Raw genomic sequence first — 17,648 nt, forward strand, 5'->3', positions numbered from 1 at the left:
AAACCAGACAAATCCCATCTTCAATGCATCAGCTTTTGTTCCCTTCCTCGCAGGAGGAGAATATGGAGGGTGACGCTGCTTTAATACAAACGGGGGGGCATCGGTACAAGAGGCAGTTGTGCTCCCTCTCCCTCCATCCCCGATGGTATCCCCACCTGTACGAGCGCTGGAAGACCCACACAGTGCACTGACTTGGACCAGCTACGCAGCTCCTCCGGGGAGGGGGCTGGAGAGCTCACGGGGCCGGCATCAGTAAACAAACATGCAGATACCTCCATATGGTTCATTTTCCCTTTAAATTGACTTAAATCTTTTGAGAATTGGGAAGAAGAGCCAGAACAATAATTCTCATTTTTAGATGACAGGATTGTCTTTTTCTTACTAGGAAAAGAAAAAAAAGACTACTGGTAACGTAGAGCACAGCTGCTATGCTGCAGCTCGGGCCAGAGCCCAGTGAAGGTGCCTCATAGACTTCTCCGGGTTTGGACTACTCCTGTTTGCACGACTGCAGTCAGTGAAGCCACCACCGCTGAGGAAGAGTATGCAGAGCTGGGAGTCGCTGCTGGTTTAACATCATCCTCCCCTTCTCAGGCTGCGTGTAGTTCAGGTTTAGTCGTCCGTTAAACACATTTTTTGATACGTGAGAGATGGAAATAGTTAACAGAAAGTGGAGAAATGGCATGATTTGTAAAGATATTTGTTATATTCAACTGTTAGCAAAGGGAAAAAAACAAGTTAACATTCAGTACCATAGTCGGGAAGATTGTCTATGTATATTTCTGTCGAGGGGCTAAGCTACAAAGCTTAGGGTGGTAAATACGCATATTTACTAAATAATGCATACTGCGCTAGAGCACAAGTCAGAGCCGGCATCTGGCAGCCCAGGCTGTGCTGCCTGATCTGTAGAGCAGACAAAACCAAGCCCCTGCGAAAGCTGAAGGGATATTCCTGCCCTTCTCTTGCCCTCACGCCTCGGCTTGTCCGAGGTTTGCGTTCCTTGGCGGAGCTGCCGAACCCCCCCCGCTGTGCGCGGGGCATCGCAGCACGGGGAGCCCCCTCGTTCAGCCCCTCGCACGTGGAGTGTCACCCAGTGGGGAGGAGGCGGCACACCGGCTGCTCCGCCGAATGGCACCCTGGCACAGGCTGTGCTTCACGTTACGTTCTCCTGGCTGGCTACGTTCAACGGCTTCGCCTTGGAGGTTGCCAAAATTACCTGCTCAATAGAAAAGAAAAGCCCTACGAAAAGCGATGGAGCAGAGCGGTACTTGGTAGAGTTTCTAGGGGCACTTTTCAGAGGGCCCTTAAGATCAGAAGTTGGTCTTTAGAGACAACCTCGTGTGTGTCTGCCCCTCAGTTACGCAGTTCAGGAGGTTCTTCTTGCAGAACGGATCCCCCCCTTGTCCACTGCTTCTTGTGCTGCCAACGTAGGTCTTCAGCTGTTTCAAGTTAACAACTTCTCTTGGCTTCCCGGTCTGCTGCGGGCCGACCCTCCTGCCCAGCAGCATCTGGTGGGAATGTGACCCCGAGCCCCCGCGTGCCGTCACCATCTGGGGGTTTGGTGCTCTCTTCTCCCTGGCGTACCTGCCTGCTTGCTGCTCGTTGCTGCTGCTCCTTCAGCTCACTGTAGGAACGGGAAAAGGTATGAAAGATGGACGTGACTGGGAAAGCCATCAGCAAAATCCCGCTCAAGATACTGCTCAGGGCTACCACCTGTCCGGGGATGCTGCGAGGCACCATGTCCCCGTAGCCAACAGTTGTCATGGAGATCACAGCCCACCAGTAACTGGTGGGGACGCTCGTGAATTCTTGCTTGGCTCCCAGTTCGCTCTCAGCCAGGTACACCAGCGGCGAGAAGAGGGCCATGGCGACGCAAAGGAAGAGCAGGAGGAGCCCGAACTCCCTGGTGCAGCGGCGGACGGTGAGCCCCAGCGTCTGCAGCCCCAGCGAGTGCCGTGCCAACCTCATCACGTACAGGATGCGCAGAGCCCGCAAGAAGCGCAGCACCAGGCCCACTCGTTCCAGGTACTTGTTCCCGGCTCCCCCGCTGGGCTTGCTGCTGTTTTTTGTGGAGACCATATCCACCGTGAGAGAGATATAGAAAGGCAAGATGGCCAGGATGTCGATGATGTTGAGGGGGGTTTTCAGGAAAGCACACTTATTCTCTGCCTGGATGGATCGCAGCAGGAACTCAAATGAAAACCACGCCACGCACACCGTCTCCAGCACAAAGATGTCGTAGCACTTCCGCGAGCATTCACCCTGGGGACAAGAGGAGCAGGGAACACAGAGAAGGGGGAAGAAAAAGATTTAGCTGGAGAGCGAACCGAAGAAACAAAGAGTGGCAGTTCTTAAAGGAAAGCACCATGTGAAATCGATACGAATCGCGAGGTACCAAAGTAAAATCATCGCTGCTAAGAGCAGCTGGAACGGATAACTGAAGCCAGAGCTACTAGCTACGTGTTTGGCTGCAGGACAGGTCAACGACGCTCAGGAGCATCCCGAGCCTGCCAAGAATTTGGTGCGATGGTATCAGCTGTCGGCCAGGGAGCCCGCTGCTGAAAGGCCAGTGGCTCACACCTCGTTTCTAACCAAGCCTTTAACACCCTTTAGAAAGGATTAGTACAGGATTCACGGATTTTAATAAATGAGTGATCCCTCCCTCCCTTCCTGATCAATAATAAATTGCTTATAAATGGCTCATAAACACCTACAGCATTTTATGTTATGTGCTTGGAGTCATCTTTAATCTACTATTCAGAGAATCTAGATCATTTTTTATATTGCAGTGAACATTTATTAACACACTAGCCCTATAGTCAAAAGCTTATATAAAGTACTGTTAAATGTAGGTATTTCTAAAAGAAAAAGTACCATAAGAGTAGAGGGAGGGCCCGGGGAGATAAGCATTTTTAATTGCCTCACCTGTAACAACTAATGACCACGATGCCCTCCCCAAACCTTCTGGGGCACTGGAAGAGGGGCTCTTCCCTGCAGGCTCATTTAGTGGAAAATATACAGAGAACTCTGGTTCTTCAGTTACGATGCCTGTAAACAAACCAGCCTTGGCGCATTGGAACAGCAATAAACAATAATGCTGGTGATGACTGCTCTTTGATTCTTAATTCTACAGCACAAATACTATGGCAATTCTCTGCTACATCACAGGTAGTAACACCAGCTGAATACTAATGAGCTTCTCTAAATAAACAGATTTTGATGTGGACAATTATAGGGCTAGTGCTGTTTCCTCTGTAAATGCTCATATAAAAGTGTTAATCCTCTGGGGGCTTTGAGCGGAAGGCAAGTGTATATTTATTTAAGGGAAGTGTATATTTATTCAGTGAGCCAGTTTGATTCTGAACAGTTCATGAAAACGCTTGTAAGCATGTAGGAGTCCATCCATGCCAGTGGGGTGTGTGACTCCCACTGCATGCCACTGGTATTAGGTACCAATGTAAAACCTCATTTTGTTCACGTATGCTAAATAATAGCAATAAAATATCACTCGAGTGGCGAGGCTGTGTCAAGCTGGTCCCCACTTCACCACTGGAGAAGCTGAGAACCCGGCACTTCTATAAACAGTTCTGCCCACATGCTCACCACAGGTGTCTTTTGCTAGGCAGAGCCAAGGAAATTTTTCTGCACAGCACCACTTCCTAACTTCATCCCTCTCTACGCGTTTATGCACAGGTTCTTCCCTGCTGTGAAAGAAAACAGCAAAGGAGAGATGAGACTTTCGCCCTCTTTGCTAACCACAGCGTTCCCCAAAATGTCGGGGAGCGACTGGATACACGTTTCAAGGGCTGCTGTGCTGCTGGCAGCAAGAGCAGTGTCATCACACTGAGTGAGTATAAAGCCTTGTGTTACCTCAATATGATAACCAAAATGCCGAGGCACCCTCCCCATTTCACGCTTAAGAGATTGAGACAATGACTAAATGACAGGAAAAAAATTGTGACAAGGAATCCTGAGAGCTGCTCTTTACGGTCCTTCTACTAAACATGATGAAAGGCTGTAGTGCCTTGTATTTATAGATTTTTTATTTTTTTTTTTGTATTCCACTTTTCAATTGACATATGATGTACCTCCCACTGTCTCCCAGCGGGTCATGCTGATACGGAGAGAAAACTTACTTGTCCCATTGAAATTGCTGTCAAGATTTTAAGCATATTGCAGGGAGGAAGGATAATCTTGTTTTACTAGTGTAGTAGTTCAGATAGCCTGTCTTTAACTTCCTAATTTTGATAGGTGTGAAGACGAGAAGGAGCTGAATTTCTATCTGCCTCACCAAACTAATTTGGTCATAAACAAGTATTTTTGTCACAATCATAACACATAGGACAAAACATTTTGGTTTTAGGGGCTTCGCTCCTATCACAGCAGAATTAAGCTGTCAGGCTCTCCCATCAGATACAGCACCAAGACGCTTTCACACCACCGCACAAATCTGGCTCTGTGGGCCAGAGCCAAAGCTCACAAAGTCAGCGGAAGGACTCTGCCCGTGCCACTGTAACTTCTCACCTTATTACCAAGAAACCAGCCATCAGACCGATACTGTCCCAGAGCCCTGCTGCCTGGGAACCTCTCATCAGGATATGCTTGTTCTCACACCTACGGGCCATGGTTGCAGGTGATCTGCAGCTCCCGATACTATCCTTGCACATGCACAAAAGGATCAGGCTGAGACATTAGGAAGACAACCCATAAAAGAATAGCTACGGCTTCAGCAAAGCAGCAGCAATGGCAAGAAGAAAAAAACCCCAATATGCAAATTTGCTTTCTCTGAAAGGTACATCGCTACTTGGACCACCGCGTGTGGAAACTAAGATGTAGCTCGCCTTAAGAGACCTATCTGGCAGGAAGCATTCTGGATTCTGATGTGCATATATATAATTTTCGTGTCACTAAAAGTTTAAGGAAAGTCAGTGAAGCCTATGGAGAATTTAGCCTTGGAATAGACCTACAAAGACATTAAGGCGTTTAATAGCTAATTTGGCACCTAATTCCCCCAGCGCTCTCTATTTGGTGCATAAGGAAAGGGAACTCTCCAAAGTCCTTCTGTGTATGAGTTTTGGTGTGGGAGCAAACAAGAGTGAAAATTGCTCCTCTTAATGGACTACCAGTGGAGATGACTTTTGGAAGACTCCATCTGCCCTCCCACACTCTGACATGTTTATCCTGTGTAGGTTCAGAAACCTACAGCTTTGCTATTTATGTCTCCAATCTTCCTGCAGAACTACATCAAAAACGCAAGCGCGGGAGCAGCCTGGCAACCTTCGCTCAGCTGAGCACGAGGGGCTTGGCGATAGCTGAAGCTCGGGCCATCCAACACGGCAGAACCAAGCTGGCATCTTCGCCCATCACTGTAACGAAGAGCTGAAATATACTCCATCCAGAGCTGATGCTGGGCTCTGGCTTTTCTCCGCTCTTCCCACTAGCCACAGCAGACAGCTGACATTGTGAATGCCGAAATGTTTACTTTCAGTAGAGTGGGGCTATAATGCTCTGCTACACAGCGTTCATTTTAATGGGATGAAACAATCCCATCTTTTAGCTAATGCATAATTATCTTCAGCAAAGTGCTAGTCTTTCCCAGTATCGTTATTAACCTATTGCAACCTGAACAAGCCAGGCTCTGTCCGAAGGCAGTCCTGAGAATAAGAGGGTCTGAACAGGCTTTTAGAAAACAGACCTGTGTGTCAATTAACCTGCCAGAGGCCTTTTTTTTTTTTCACTAATCAAATGTCTTCCTGTCCCCTGGACCATGTTTCAATATCATCTAGGTATGACCTATAATTATCCTTACATGAAATCAAAAACAGGAACAGCAAAAACGTGTTTCATGCTCTTTGTGCTTTGCTTCTCTCAGCTGCAGCTGCTTTTCCTTGCAGTTTTTTCCCCTTGATTACAGCATTGTAAAAAAAAAAAAAAAAAAAAAAAAGGCAATTTTTCTCTTTCTAAAACTTTCAACTATGTATTCCAGTCCAAACGGATGCTGTAATTCTGCTTAGGGCTTTGAGGTTTTTTTTCCATTCAAGAAAATAAAACAAAAATGCACAGAAAGACACACACAGAGATGGAAAAAAGCAATCAAGAATTAATCAGCCATCAGAATAAGAGAAAAACAAGTCCTAACAGAATAGGATAGCAGCCTGCCCAAAATAGGTCTGTATGAAATCTGTCTGTTCTCAAAAAAGATCAAGCTATACCAACTCATGGCCATAAACCCGTACATTAACACCTACATACTGCTTTTTACTTTTTGTAAGCAAAATAGCTAGCTCTCATAATAACTAAGCAGATTTCTTCAGCTTGTAATCTAATGGATACATTCTTATGATCACATTTTCCTATCTAGCTTTATGAAACTGGGCCACAGGAAAGCTTTTTTTAGGTTTCATAACAATTTGATTTCTTTTTGTCTTTTAGAGGTCTAAACAAAAAATAGCATGAATGGCAGTCACAAAGGACACCCCCATTGCACCTTTCTAGTATGAAAAGACTAACATTCTTTTTTTTTTTAATGTGCATATAACCATGCCATTAAATAAACAATATCTTTGGCTTTTGATTGCAAAAAGCAGTGGTATAATAAAAATAGATGTTGTTCTTTACAAGATGTATATGTTTATTTAGGTGTGTACATGTGTTTCTTTCAAACAACAAGTAGATTTTTTTTTTTCCTGTGCAGAGATTACTGGAGTATGGGGAAATATCTGCAGTTGCACAGGATTTTGGGGCCATATACTAATGTCAGCTCAGGGCACAAGAAAATAAAAGAAGGAAGGTCTCAGTGAGTAATTCTATGCAGTCAAATTAAAGTGAATCTCCTTCACTAGGATTTATAGAAATTTGCTGTCAAAAAGCCAACCGCAGTATCTTTCTTCCGGAGAAACATTTTCTTTGCCAAAGGTTCCTTTGGCAAAAGGAAAATTACAAAAAGAAAAGCTGGTGTCACTCGAGTTCAAATCCAGCTGTACTCATTGCTCTGTATGGTCTGTCTAAAAATTGCAGGCATCTTTCAGAACTGTCTTGGTTTGGCTTGCAGGGTCCCTTTCACTGGTAGTTCCCTGCACTGCGCCTCAGAAAAACTCTCCACTGTGTGTTGTGCGACTTCTTGACCCTGCCTTTGTCCTCTGGTCTCCTGAGAAGAAATTCTGACTCTCCTCTAGACTCTTGCAGGCTTTGACGCCATCTCCCCCCTCCGGCATTAGAAGATGTCAAAAGCCACATCACCTCTAACCGCCCCAGTTCTTGTGTTGCTTTGCACACACATTTTTTTGTGGTCAGCAGCTCCACAGTACTTTCAAGGAAGGAGTTTCAGTGCTGCCCACTTCCCCCCTATAGTGAAGATTTCACTCCCTGTCAAACACGTATGTTAAGAAAAAAAAAAACCCAAACATGAGAGGCATTGCGTGCAAAAATGCTTACATAAGCTTTAAATCATCTCTAAAATGATATTTTTGTTCTCTTCCACTTGCCCCTTATCACTCGAGCCTTTTGAGTCATGGATTTCAAGTGTTTCTCTGTGCCCATCGGATCAAACTCTTTTCTAACAGCAGCAACGCGGAACTTGAAATTCTGACGTAACCTGCAGACAAAGTCCCCGAGGCTGCTGGACCCGGTCTGCCCGCAGCCTGGACGCGGGGCTTTGGCGAGCGAGACAGCCCCCAGCCCAGCGGCTCGGGCTGTTGCCCTCCGACTGGGGCGTGAGGCTGAGCTGCCCGTTTCAATGAACGTCTGCAGGGAGATTCAGAGGACAGACACCCCACCACACTTCCAATTATTCAGCAGCCCAACACTTGGAGCACTTGCCCGGCTCGGGAGAGACCCAGCTCCTGCTCCTACGCCAGCAGGGTGGAAGCCTGCGCCTGGCTCTGTCCCAGCCCGCGGGACCCCCTGGAGCACTGGGTGCTGGGTCACTGCCTTCTCTCGTCCCAACTATCGCTGTGAAATGAAGAAGCCTTCCCCCCCAAAATTCCTGCAAAACAGCAGCGTTCCCATAAACGTGCTTCCCCAACAAAACCCAAAGATTTTGCTCACACTGGCGCTTTCTGATGAAAAGCAATTTTCTGATGAAAAGTGATTTTCTGGTGAAAGCATCCAGCTAATTTTCACAGTAAGGATGAGTGCGTGACTCTTGCGATGCGACCGGCTGTTGGAAGGGCTGCAACACAGCCTGCCCTCGGGCGCAGGCACGCTCCCCTCGCCACTGACCACCTACAGCCTTGGTGACTGCAATTCAGTATATCTGCCGTTAAAGCCAGGGTCAGGCTGAACTCGCAGCCAGCCTGCTCCGAGTATTCCTTGCGCTCCTGAGCAGAGATGATTCAGCTACTGCACGCTCTGTCCTCAAAGCTGGCTGGCTGTGAATTCAAAGGAACGGTTTCTCTTTTTTAAAGTCGCCAAGGGGCCATGAAAGAGCCCTCTGCTTCTGGCTGTACACACTTTGATCTGTAACTAGAGCTCAGTTCGTGCTTCATCTTCAGCCCAGCTGCTCGAAAAGGTAACCAGAGGCTTGCCTTCACTGGGAAAGGTTGTCATTAACGGTTTGCAGTCATGTTACAGACACAAGACAGGTCTGGTACAATTGTTCCTGTACAACTTGTCTTTGTTGAAGAGACAGGGCAAGGAGGTGGGCAGGAGCTATACCTACTTTAGACTTATCTCTCTGGATTTCCTTTGATCCCGAGACAGCACAGCCCCAAATCACCACTTTTCAAAACCTCACAGCCTGTCATTTTTATTCTGCCAGTGAAGCTCCAAATAAACACGCAACACCGACAGGAACAAGGGAGATGCCGAAAGACTATGGTAACTTCAGGGTGTGCTAAAATCCATGGCCAGAGTCTAATCAGCTTGTAAAATTACATGCCGTGCCATTCAGTTGCAGTCATATAGCCAAGGGGTTACTGAGATACAGCTACCTGCAGGTGCCTTGCATTTCTGTCTCAAATTGCTCTTCTGACATGCAACTACAAAGCCAAATGGTTATTACGTTCATGGAAAGCTCAGAAAAGGGTCTGGGAGTCAATGGGAGGGAAGAGAAGACCACGTGCATGAGTTTACCCATGCACTGTGGCAGCTTATGACCACCCTTGCAGACTGAATAGGTGGGAGACACAGATGGCACTCGTGATCCAGGAGGCTGCAGAGGGAACCAGCTGTGTTTCCTGGAGTTCCTCTGCCCAATCCACCAGCAGCCTGCTGCTTTGGGCCATCTCAGCCCAAAACTGCACGACCAAAATTGGATACTGTAGGTAGGACTTGGGTTTCTAAGCCATAAATATTGAGCCTTGAGACCTGTTTAACTGTCACCTTTTTCCCTGCAAATGCTGTAGATGTCTTAACAGCTGGACTCTGACTGCATGGATTTGGCATACACATCTGAATTGTGGAGAAAGACACACACGCAGAGGATTCGATCACCCACCTACCAAGCAAGACTGTTGTTGTGATCCCAAGGCTGTCCTCCATCTCCCTGCCTCCTTCACTTACTGTCCCTGCCACATGCAGATATGTTCCTCAGTCCACTGTCCTGCTTCTGTTTGCCCCAGTAGAGTTGCTGGGAAGAATGGAAAGCAGGTAAGAAGTACTACAGATGCACAAAATGCCCTCTCATTAGTATCTTCTTCTCAACCAGCTTTTCTCACACCTGCATCCACTTTTAGCACACACTTCTCCAAAAGCAACAGTATTTGTTAGAGGGAAATGAATGTTATCTGGCTCTACTTTATGGAAAGCAACTGAGAACTAAAATCTGCAAGAAGCAAACATATAAAGAAGAAACCAGACCTTAAATACCTGTGAAACAGAACACCATCAACTTGCCTGATTTTTCAGATGCCTATCAGGAACAGCACAGTACATCTCCCAGAGAGGCTGGAGGGGGTAGAGACATCTAACATCTTAAAACTCCTCAGACTCTGTGACTGTGGCTGGGAGCAGCTTGAGGGAACAGTATGTGCTCGAGCAGCCAGCTGCTACTATCTCCCCATCTGATAAAACACCACACCAGGAGAAAGGGGCTATACTGTAACTTAAGGAGGAGCGATGTACCCAGGGTACCATTTTCTTTGAGGATACTTCTTAAGACTCTGCTCCATTCTCACTGCCTAGTGACCTCCTCATCAGCTAGTATTCCCTTCGCTTTGTATTTCTTTGGTTTTCTCATGTTCGTAATCTGCTTCACTGCAATGAGTACACACAGCTTCTCACAACCTGCGGTTTTCACCCTTGAAACAAGCCTTGACACCAGTTCCTTCTTGCTTACCAAATACACACATGCTAAACAACCAACACTTGCATTTGGAGCTCACTGATAGGTCCCAATATATAAGTGAAGGATTCCATTTGTTCAAGAACCACCCATGTTCAACAAGGATGATTCAAACTGGAATGAGATGGGAGAGTAACCCAAGGTTAGTTGGGTTGGCTAGTGGAATGGAAAACCTATCATCTTAAAAACAGACAATTAAACGCATTTGACTTGTTTACCATCATCAAGTGAAGGCAGAGTAGAGCCATGTTTGCTGTCTATAAATATACCAAGGGGATGAAGAGAAGCACTGTTTAATGGTGTGGTCAAATGCTCTCATTCAGGTCTACCTGGACCCCCCGAAAGTACTGCTATCTCCATCTGCTACCTGTCTGTTCACAATCCACAGCTCAGCCCACGGAACGGGACATAGGGTCATTCCTTAATCCTCTTCAGTGCAAAGTCAAACAGGGTAACTCACTGGATGGTTATGCTACAACAGCTGACTTCGTTCAGGAGTGGCTGGGAAGGGCAACACCATCAGCTACGTAATGGCCATCAGCAGGCGAGGTCGGAGTGGGAAGGAGAGGGACCCAAGACGCTCAGTTTGCACTAGCCATTTGCAAAGAGAGCCCGCCACTAACTGAAAGGACGGTGTTGGCAGGAGAAAAACCAGCTACACCAGCTTTCAGAATCTGTACTCTAGAAGACACATGAGGTTCCAAAAGAGCCCCCCTGCAAGAACAGGGAAGGCCTGACACCTTTTAAGATGAAGCTTCTCAGTTTCTGGAAATGGTGGTGTGATGTACCCACGACAACAGGAGACTGCACTCCCCTCAGAGGTCCTCTCCAAGTCCCACCTGTCCATAATGTCCAACTAGCAAAGGAAACGATGTGCTCGATGCTGCTGGAGCTGGGCCTTGGGGGGGGTCCGACATCCCTACCTGGCTTGTCCACGGCTTTCGTCTGTACGTGTGTGTAAGATGTAAGTAGGCTATTAATAATATTTAGAGAATTACAACCTATATGTACAAGAACAGCTTTTCTGCCATTTGTTTGAACAAATATTCCGAGTCAAAACACTGGTTTTGTATCTGGCATCCGCTTTGGCAATTTTACAACCTCTCAGTGCCATTCGGAAATTGTCTGAAGACGAACAGCTACACAGGAAGACACGGGTCCATGAGAACAAAGTTATTATATTTGAAACTCATCAACTCCCATGGCATTCGAGGCAGGATTTCAGAGGCCACTGCCCATATGGCTTGCTGTCTGGTACCTTTGCCATGCAGCAGACCCCCCCTCTGTGGGAAACACCGACGGGTGACACAGCCGACCAAGTGTGCCCACGGCTCCCACGCAGCCTGCTGTGCTTGGACCAGGCATGACCCGCACAGCCTGACCTCAGGGGGCTGCTCAGCGCGGAGGAGTTATTTATCAGAGTCACTGCCACGGACAGAGGCAGGAACGCAGGAAAAAGAATGATGATTTCACCAAGCAATGGTGTCAAAGAACAGCTTCACTTTAGAAACACTGATGGTCTTAGTGTTTCTGAGTAAAAATTACCTTGGAATTTTCTATTTCCAGATTTCCAGAATGTTTTTCTGAGTTTTGACCCTCTTTTTTAGTTGAAACTGAAAGTAAAAAAACCCCAAGAGAACAGTGAAGCACCAGAAGCCTCCTTGCTGACAAGTGTCCCCCTCTCCCCCTGATTTCACATGAACTAGAAATCTTCCTCCTCAGCCCATTCTCTTTTCTAGCTCTGACAGAGGCATCATATCCCCCGAGGCTGGGAAACTACAATGCTTTTTTTAAAAATCCATTCTCTGCAAACCTAAGAAAATGCTTGATCCTGAGCTTTTACGTGAAGAAGCCCAGTTACCTTGAGAATTAGCAAATCTCCTGATTTCTGGAGAATAATCCTAGCTTGTATTTTCTATCCTAGTGCTCTGAAAACATGACAGACTTGGTTCTTGCTTGAAAAAACTTGAGCAATGGCACTTGGCACTTACAGCACACCTGCTTCTCATAAACATGGCAGGACTGCAAAAATAAAGATGGGGGATATCTCCCGTAAGTGGCAGCATAAATCAAAACACTGCAGAAGCAGAGCGGGGCTGAGTCCTCGCCAAGGGCACTTATGTGCTGTTCAAACAGTTTTCCCAGGGAATGACAACACCTAGACCCAACACTTCCCTCTGAAAGGACCAGCCCAAGAGAGACAGGGCTGTGTTACAAAGCAGTGGCATTCCCAGCGCTTTCACACCTACACAACCCCTGGAAAAGATGACGCTGTGGTGGTACCTGGCTGTGCTCACAGATAGATGCAGATAGACAGTGTCTAGAACTGGGGTCTTCCTAAACCCAATGCCCTCTTCTCTTCTTCTCCTCAAGCTTGTCTCACACTAAAAAAGAATCTCAGCCTTGTTTTCTCTCTCTTACTAATTGTATTGAAAAGAACAACTGACTCCTAACAGCATTTAAAAGCATATTTTCCCTCTTATTTCCCCCAGTTTTCCCCTTCTTTCAATCCCTGTTTTAGAAGCTCTTCTCCTTCCTCCTGCCTCCCACTCATTGCTGGTTCTATTTTACTGACCCACATTAGTTTTACTGGTTCCTGCAACTCCATACCCTACTATAAAAGTTGGGGGTGTCTGTTTTTTCTCTTGGAGAAAAGGAGGGCAGAGTCCAGCTTACTCTTCTCCTCTTTCATTTTTTTACAAACCTGTTTTTTCCTCCCTCTCTTTCCCTTTATCCTATTATCTGAAAGCAAGTGAAGGATTTGCCTATGTTGCCTGTGGGTAGATTTGCTCTCCTGCTGGTAGTGGCTCAGTCGCAGCTGGCAGTCTGCTACCGCATTGCCCTTGCACTGAAATGCTGTAAGCTGTGCTCCTGCATTTGCAAAAAGTGGCTGAATTTTTGCAAGGTGGATCTGACCACTGCAAAACCCCGCGCTCTCTCATATTCTTTCTGCTCAAGGCAACAGTAACAGTGTTTTCTGTGACAGTAGTGCAGAATATACGAACTGCATGACTTACCTTAAATTAGCCAATATTTCTACCGCGTACGAAACAGGAGAAAATATCCACAGCTTCTGCCCACAGACACTCAGTGTTTGAACCTTTCAGGAGGGTGCTGTGATTTCTTTTCTGCTGTCGTCTCTACCCAGTACAGGGTGTACCAAGTTTCCAACAGGGCTCAGGATGTGTTGGATGGCTGGGACCTTCACACTACTCTCTGTATTTCCTCTTTGTCTCCAGGCTCAGAAAACGAGCTGGAGCAGAGGGAAAGGGAGTGTGTGTGTGTGCCTGTGCTTGCGTGGTAAGGTGAGGGCACGAGGGCTCTGCCAGTGAATGGCATCGTGCTCGTGAGTGACCCACAAGCTCAAGTCTGAACAGCAGCTAATACTGGGACTAAGCCCCACCGGTAACATGTCCCAGCCCCTGTATCACCCCCCGCGAACGCAGTCAGCGCTGGACAAGATACCTTGGTCAGGATGCTGCCGTCACAGGGCCAGACTCATGCCACGTCAGTCCTCTTCAGAAAGCTTCCAGGCTTCTGAGGTTTTCTGGCTGCCCTCGCCTTTAATCGCAATTATGAACCGCCACTGCTCATTTCATCTTACTGATGACTTCAGGTCTAAATAGACACGAGGGCCAAGGAAGCCCCAGACGTACAGCATCCTCGCTGGCACCTCCTGCACGGGGGGGGACATTGCTCCTGCAGGAGCGAGCCGGGGATGGGATGGCAATCGCTCACTGAGCCGTAGGGCCAGAAGGGGCTCTGGAGCTAATCCTCTGCGGAGCAGAGGGTCTGACCAAGTGGCTCACGAATCACACACGTGGTTTCAACAGAGCCGAGACATAATGTTTAGAAGGACTAACAGAATGTATTCAAAAACTCTATGAGATGTACTCAAGCATCTTTAGATAAACGGTTTCCATTGTTAATTACCCACACTGTAATACACTTTATTTAGAGCATGAGTTTGTCTAGCTGCAGGTTCCAGTTATTGTTCACTGCTGTCCACAGACATTCTCTTATTCTGCTGCTTACTGCCCTAAAAACTCTTCTACTGTCTCACTATAAAGCAGAATTTTCAGTTTTTAAATAATTCTTTTAACTTTTTTCTTCCACTTACCTGCTTAATGGTTACCAGTCTGGACACAGTATCTCAAGCCTCATGCTTTGCCTCTTAACTAGTCAGACGGGAAATCGTGTACAGCCAGTAGTTCACCAGGGTCTCTAAATCCTTTCTGAGTACCCACTTTCCCAAAGAGTCTTTTTTCCTGGGCTCTCCACACTCTCTACACTTAGAGGTTGCACTCTCTGCTGATGAACACGCAGTTACCTCCCCATGTTCAAATCAGTTCAGCTAACTGTGCCAGACACTTCCAATCCCTGACTAGTGTGTCATTTCTATGCTACCTGTAAAATTCATTTTCTCCCAAATCACCAGCAAAACACCTAAGTAGCTCTGGGCCAACACCAGAGACACTTGCATGCCTTTCTGTGTATGCTGTCACCAGATGATGATTTCTCATGTTAGTTTTCTGCTACTTCAAAATCTAAGAGAAATTTTTTGAACATTTATTAAGGTAGGTAAGTTTTTGAAAAATGCCATTTTTATTAAGGAAGGATGTTGTGTGGCACTAATTCAAATATCTTACAGAAGTACCTACATCAGAAGGTTTTTTTTTCAGAAAACTTTGTAACCTCATAAAAATTATACTAAGTTTGACTAATGAGTGGTGTTCTACATAGACTAGAATTAATTATGCTGTTGTCCTCAAAAATGTTGCCGATTGTACTCGGTACCATCTTTTTCATGGTTTTACTTGGAACTAATATCATGCTTACCTTTAGAAAAACAAACAACCTTCTAGTTTTCTCCTGGTCCTTTCTTAAGTCTTTGTTAAAAACCTATCGCAAAAAATGCTTTAACCTTTTTTTTTTTCATTTGTATACCACTCTTCTAACTTAATTTGTCTTGAATCTAAATGTCTCCATGGACACTACAAAAAGTCCCCAATTTCAAAAACTTATATATTTCACCTCAATCGCCACATTTTAAGCAACGAAAATGTAAGCATTTATAATGTTAAATGATTTAATGCAATTTTTCTAAGTGCTATACACATGAATCAGCTCATTACCTCAGCCTAGCTATATGAGGTCTAGCCAAACGTAAATCTGGTTGCTTTCTTTCATTCCAAACCTCCAGAATTGATAGCAACATATCCTGGAGCTCTGAGATGAAATTTCCAGATGATATTTTTATTACAAATAAATGAAAGATTTCTCTCTTTCAGAACACTAGGACAGTACTCAATAACCCCATGGAGCACAAACACTCTTGCAAAAGGCAGTGGAGCAATCTATGGAGTAAAGAAGCGATGCTGTACCCTCAGGATATTACAGAGCAGGCTATACTGAGTAGTGACAGTAATTTTACAAACATGACTGGAGGCCAAGCAACTCTTATCGTGACATTGCTTCAGAGACTCCCTGGATGATTTACCTGGAAGTTAGGAGAATAAACCCACTGGTAGGTATAGATAGTTACGGTGGTGGAACCAGAGAAATATTAGAAGAAATTAAATATGGAGCATATTTTGCTGGGTGAGCCACATTGCACCACATGTAAACCAGTTAACAACATGACAAAGTTACCAATGCTTTTATGGAAGAGTCTTAGCTGTTCCATTATTTATCGCTAATGTTATATTGCGGCATATTTATACAATATTTAAAAGAAGACCTGAGCCTGCTATTTATTCATAAGAAGACATCCTGTAGTCTGAAAGAGTTCATTACCACAGCATAAAGTTATTAACAAGTCAACAGGAATTTTGTCTTACTCAACTCTTGCGTCATCCCCAAGCTAACAGTGCAGAGAAATACTCTGTTTTTTTACTTCTAAGCCTAAAACACTGCAGAGTCTCAGTTGGTTCCCAAAGTCTATATTGTAACCCACTGTCCTCAAAATCTTCCGGGGCAGCTCCTTGTCCCATCAGGATTTCTCTCTTTACTTGGGAAAAGCAACTTGGGAAAAGACGCTGCAGTGAGACCCAGAGTTGGTGAGAGCTCAGGCGGTAACTTCGCCGAGATGGGGAATTCTGAGCCAAGGGTCTGCAGGCTCACTGGGGGACTCTGTGCAAACCTGTTCCACAGTGCCGTGTCCCCACCCCCCAATCTAAAGGCAACTCTAGTGAAAGAAAACACAACATTCCTCCTCACCCTCCTGATACAACAGAGAAAGATTTTCTTACTGGGACCACGTTTCCTTTTTTTTTCTCTTGAAGGAGCTGCCACAACAGAACAACTAGATATGTCTGCTAAATGTGTTTCCCTAGTGTGTGAATACAACAATCCTGAACTCCGTAAAATAAACTGATACCGAGATATGCTCTAATGCTAACAGCTGGATTTGGACGACCAGTAAAAGAAAGATTTAGATTCAGCTCTGCAAAGGAAAGACATGTATATATAATACATCTATTTCTTTTACATTAAGGACTGTATCATTCAGATGGTTCACAGACAAGCACACTTCCCAGAAAAATGATCAAACGACATGATCATCACTTCTTGGTATTTGCAAAGAACATTTTGCCATTAGTCTTATATTTGCAAATTCCATGGGAGTCAGATAAAAGATGCACACCACCCAAAAACCCCCCACAACTCAACATTTAAGGTTTAGATTGAGCAGTGCAGAGGTTCTCGACTCCTTGATTTTAAAGCTGTGTGACCCACAGAAGCAATGTCACTTTTATCTTTCAAACCTCATCACTTTCAACTGCTTTCAGACAAACCTGAGCTGTCTGAAAGGCAACATGCAAAGCAAATTTCTCTGACCATCAGACAGGAGCTAGGAGACCACACTATGATGACTCAGACTTACACTGCAGAACTTTGCAGTTACTCCTCAGTTTTGGACTCTAAGGATATCATACAGTAATTGCATCTTGCATGAACTAGGTTGGTCTCACTTATGGAAAAGAAAAAAATGTCCTTGCTTAGAAACCTAGCTCACAGCCCGAGGCATGAGGAATGTGCCCATGTACCTGAACAGCAGTGTAGATGTAATTTTTATTTCTGTTATGATGATGGTCGCAGACGTTGTGTTTAAAACCTTCTGTCCCAAAGCATTCACAATCTAAGTGCAGGACTACACAGAACAGGTGATGAAATTACATGAGGCAGATTGAGCACATAAATAACAAAGCAAACTTTTGCTTATTGCTGATGACTAAAGCTGTGGGCAAAGGATGCTCTCAAAGCTTGTAATTTGGACTGTGTTACCATTTTGATTTAACTACCATCTGAGCAGAAAACCTACTTTAAGCTTATGAAAGAAAAAAATAAGAAAGACCTTACTTTTAGT

The 17,648-nt window shown here is 45.4% G+C and overlaps 1 protein-coding gene across 3 annotated transcripts in view; it reads right to left on the reverse strand.

Moving 5' to 3' along the window:
• The window catches only part of KCNG2 (potassium voltage-gated channel modifier subfamily G member 2), a 60,833-nt gene continuing 43,185 nt past the window's right edge, over nucleotides 1-17,648 (reverse strand). For all 3 annotated transcript variants that reach the window (XM_052801599.1, XM_052801754.1, XM_052801686.1), the window contains exon 3: nucleotides 1-2,259. In XM_052801599.1, coding sequence (XP_052657559.1) covers nucleotides 1,447-2,259 — 813 coding nt within the window. In that variant the 3' untranslated portion in view covers nucleotides 1-1,446. The remainder of the gene's footprint in view (nucleotides 2,260-17,648) is intronic.

Source organism: Harpia harpyja, chromosome 1, assembly GCF_026419915.1.
Source record: "Harpia harpyja isolate bHarHar1 chromosome 1, bHarHar1 primary haplotype, whole genome shotgun sequence".
Lineage (NCBI taxonomy): Eukaryota > Metazoa > Chordata > Aves > Accipitriformes > Accipitridae > Harpia > Harpia harpyja.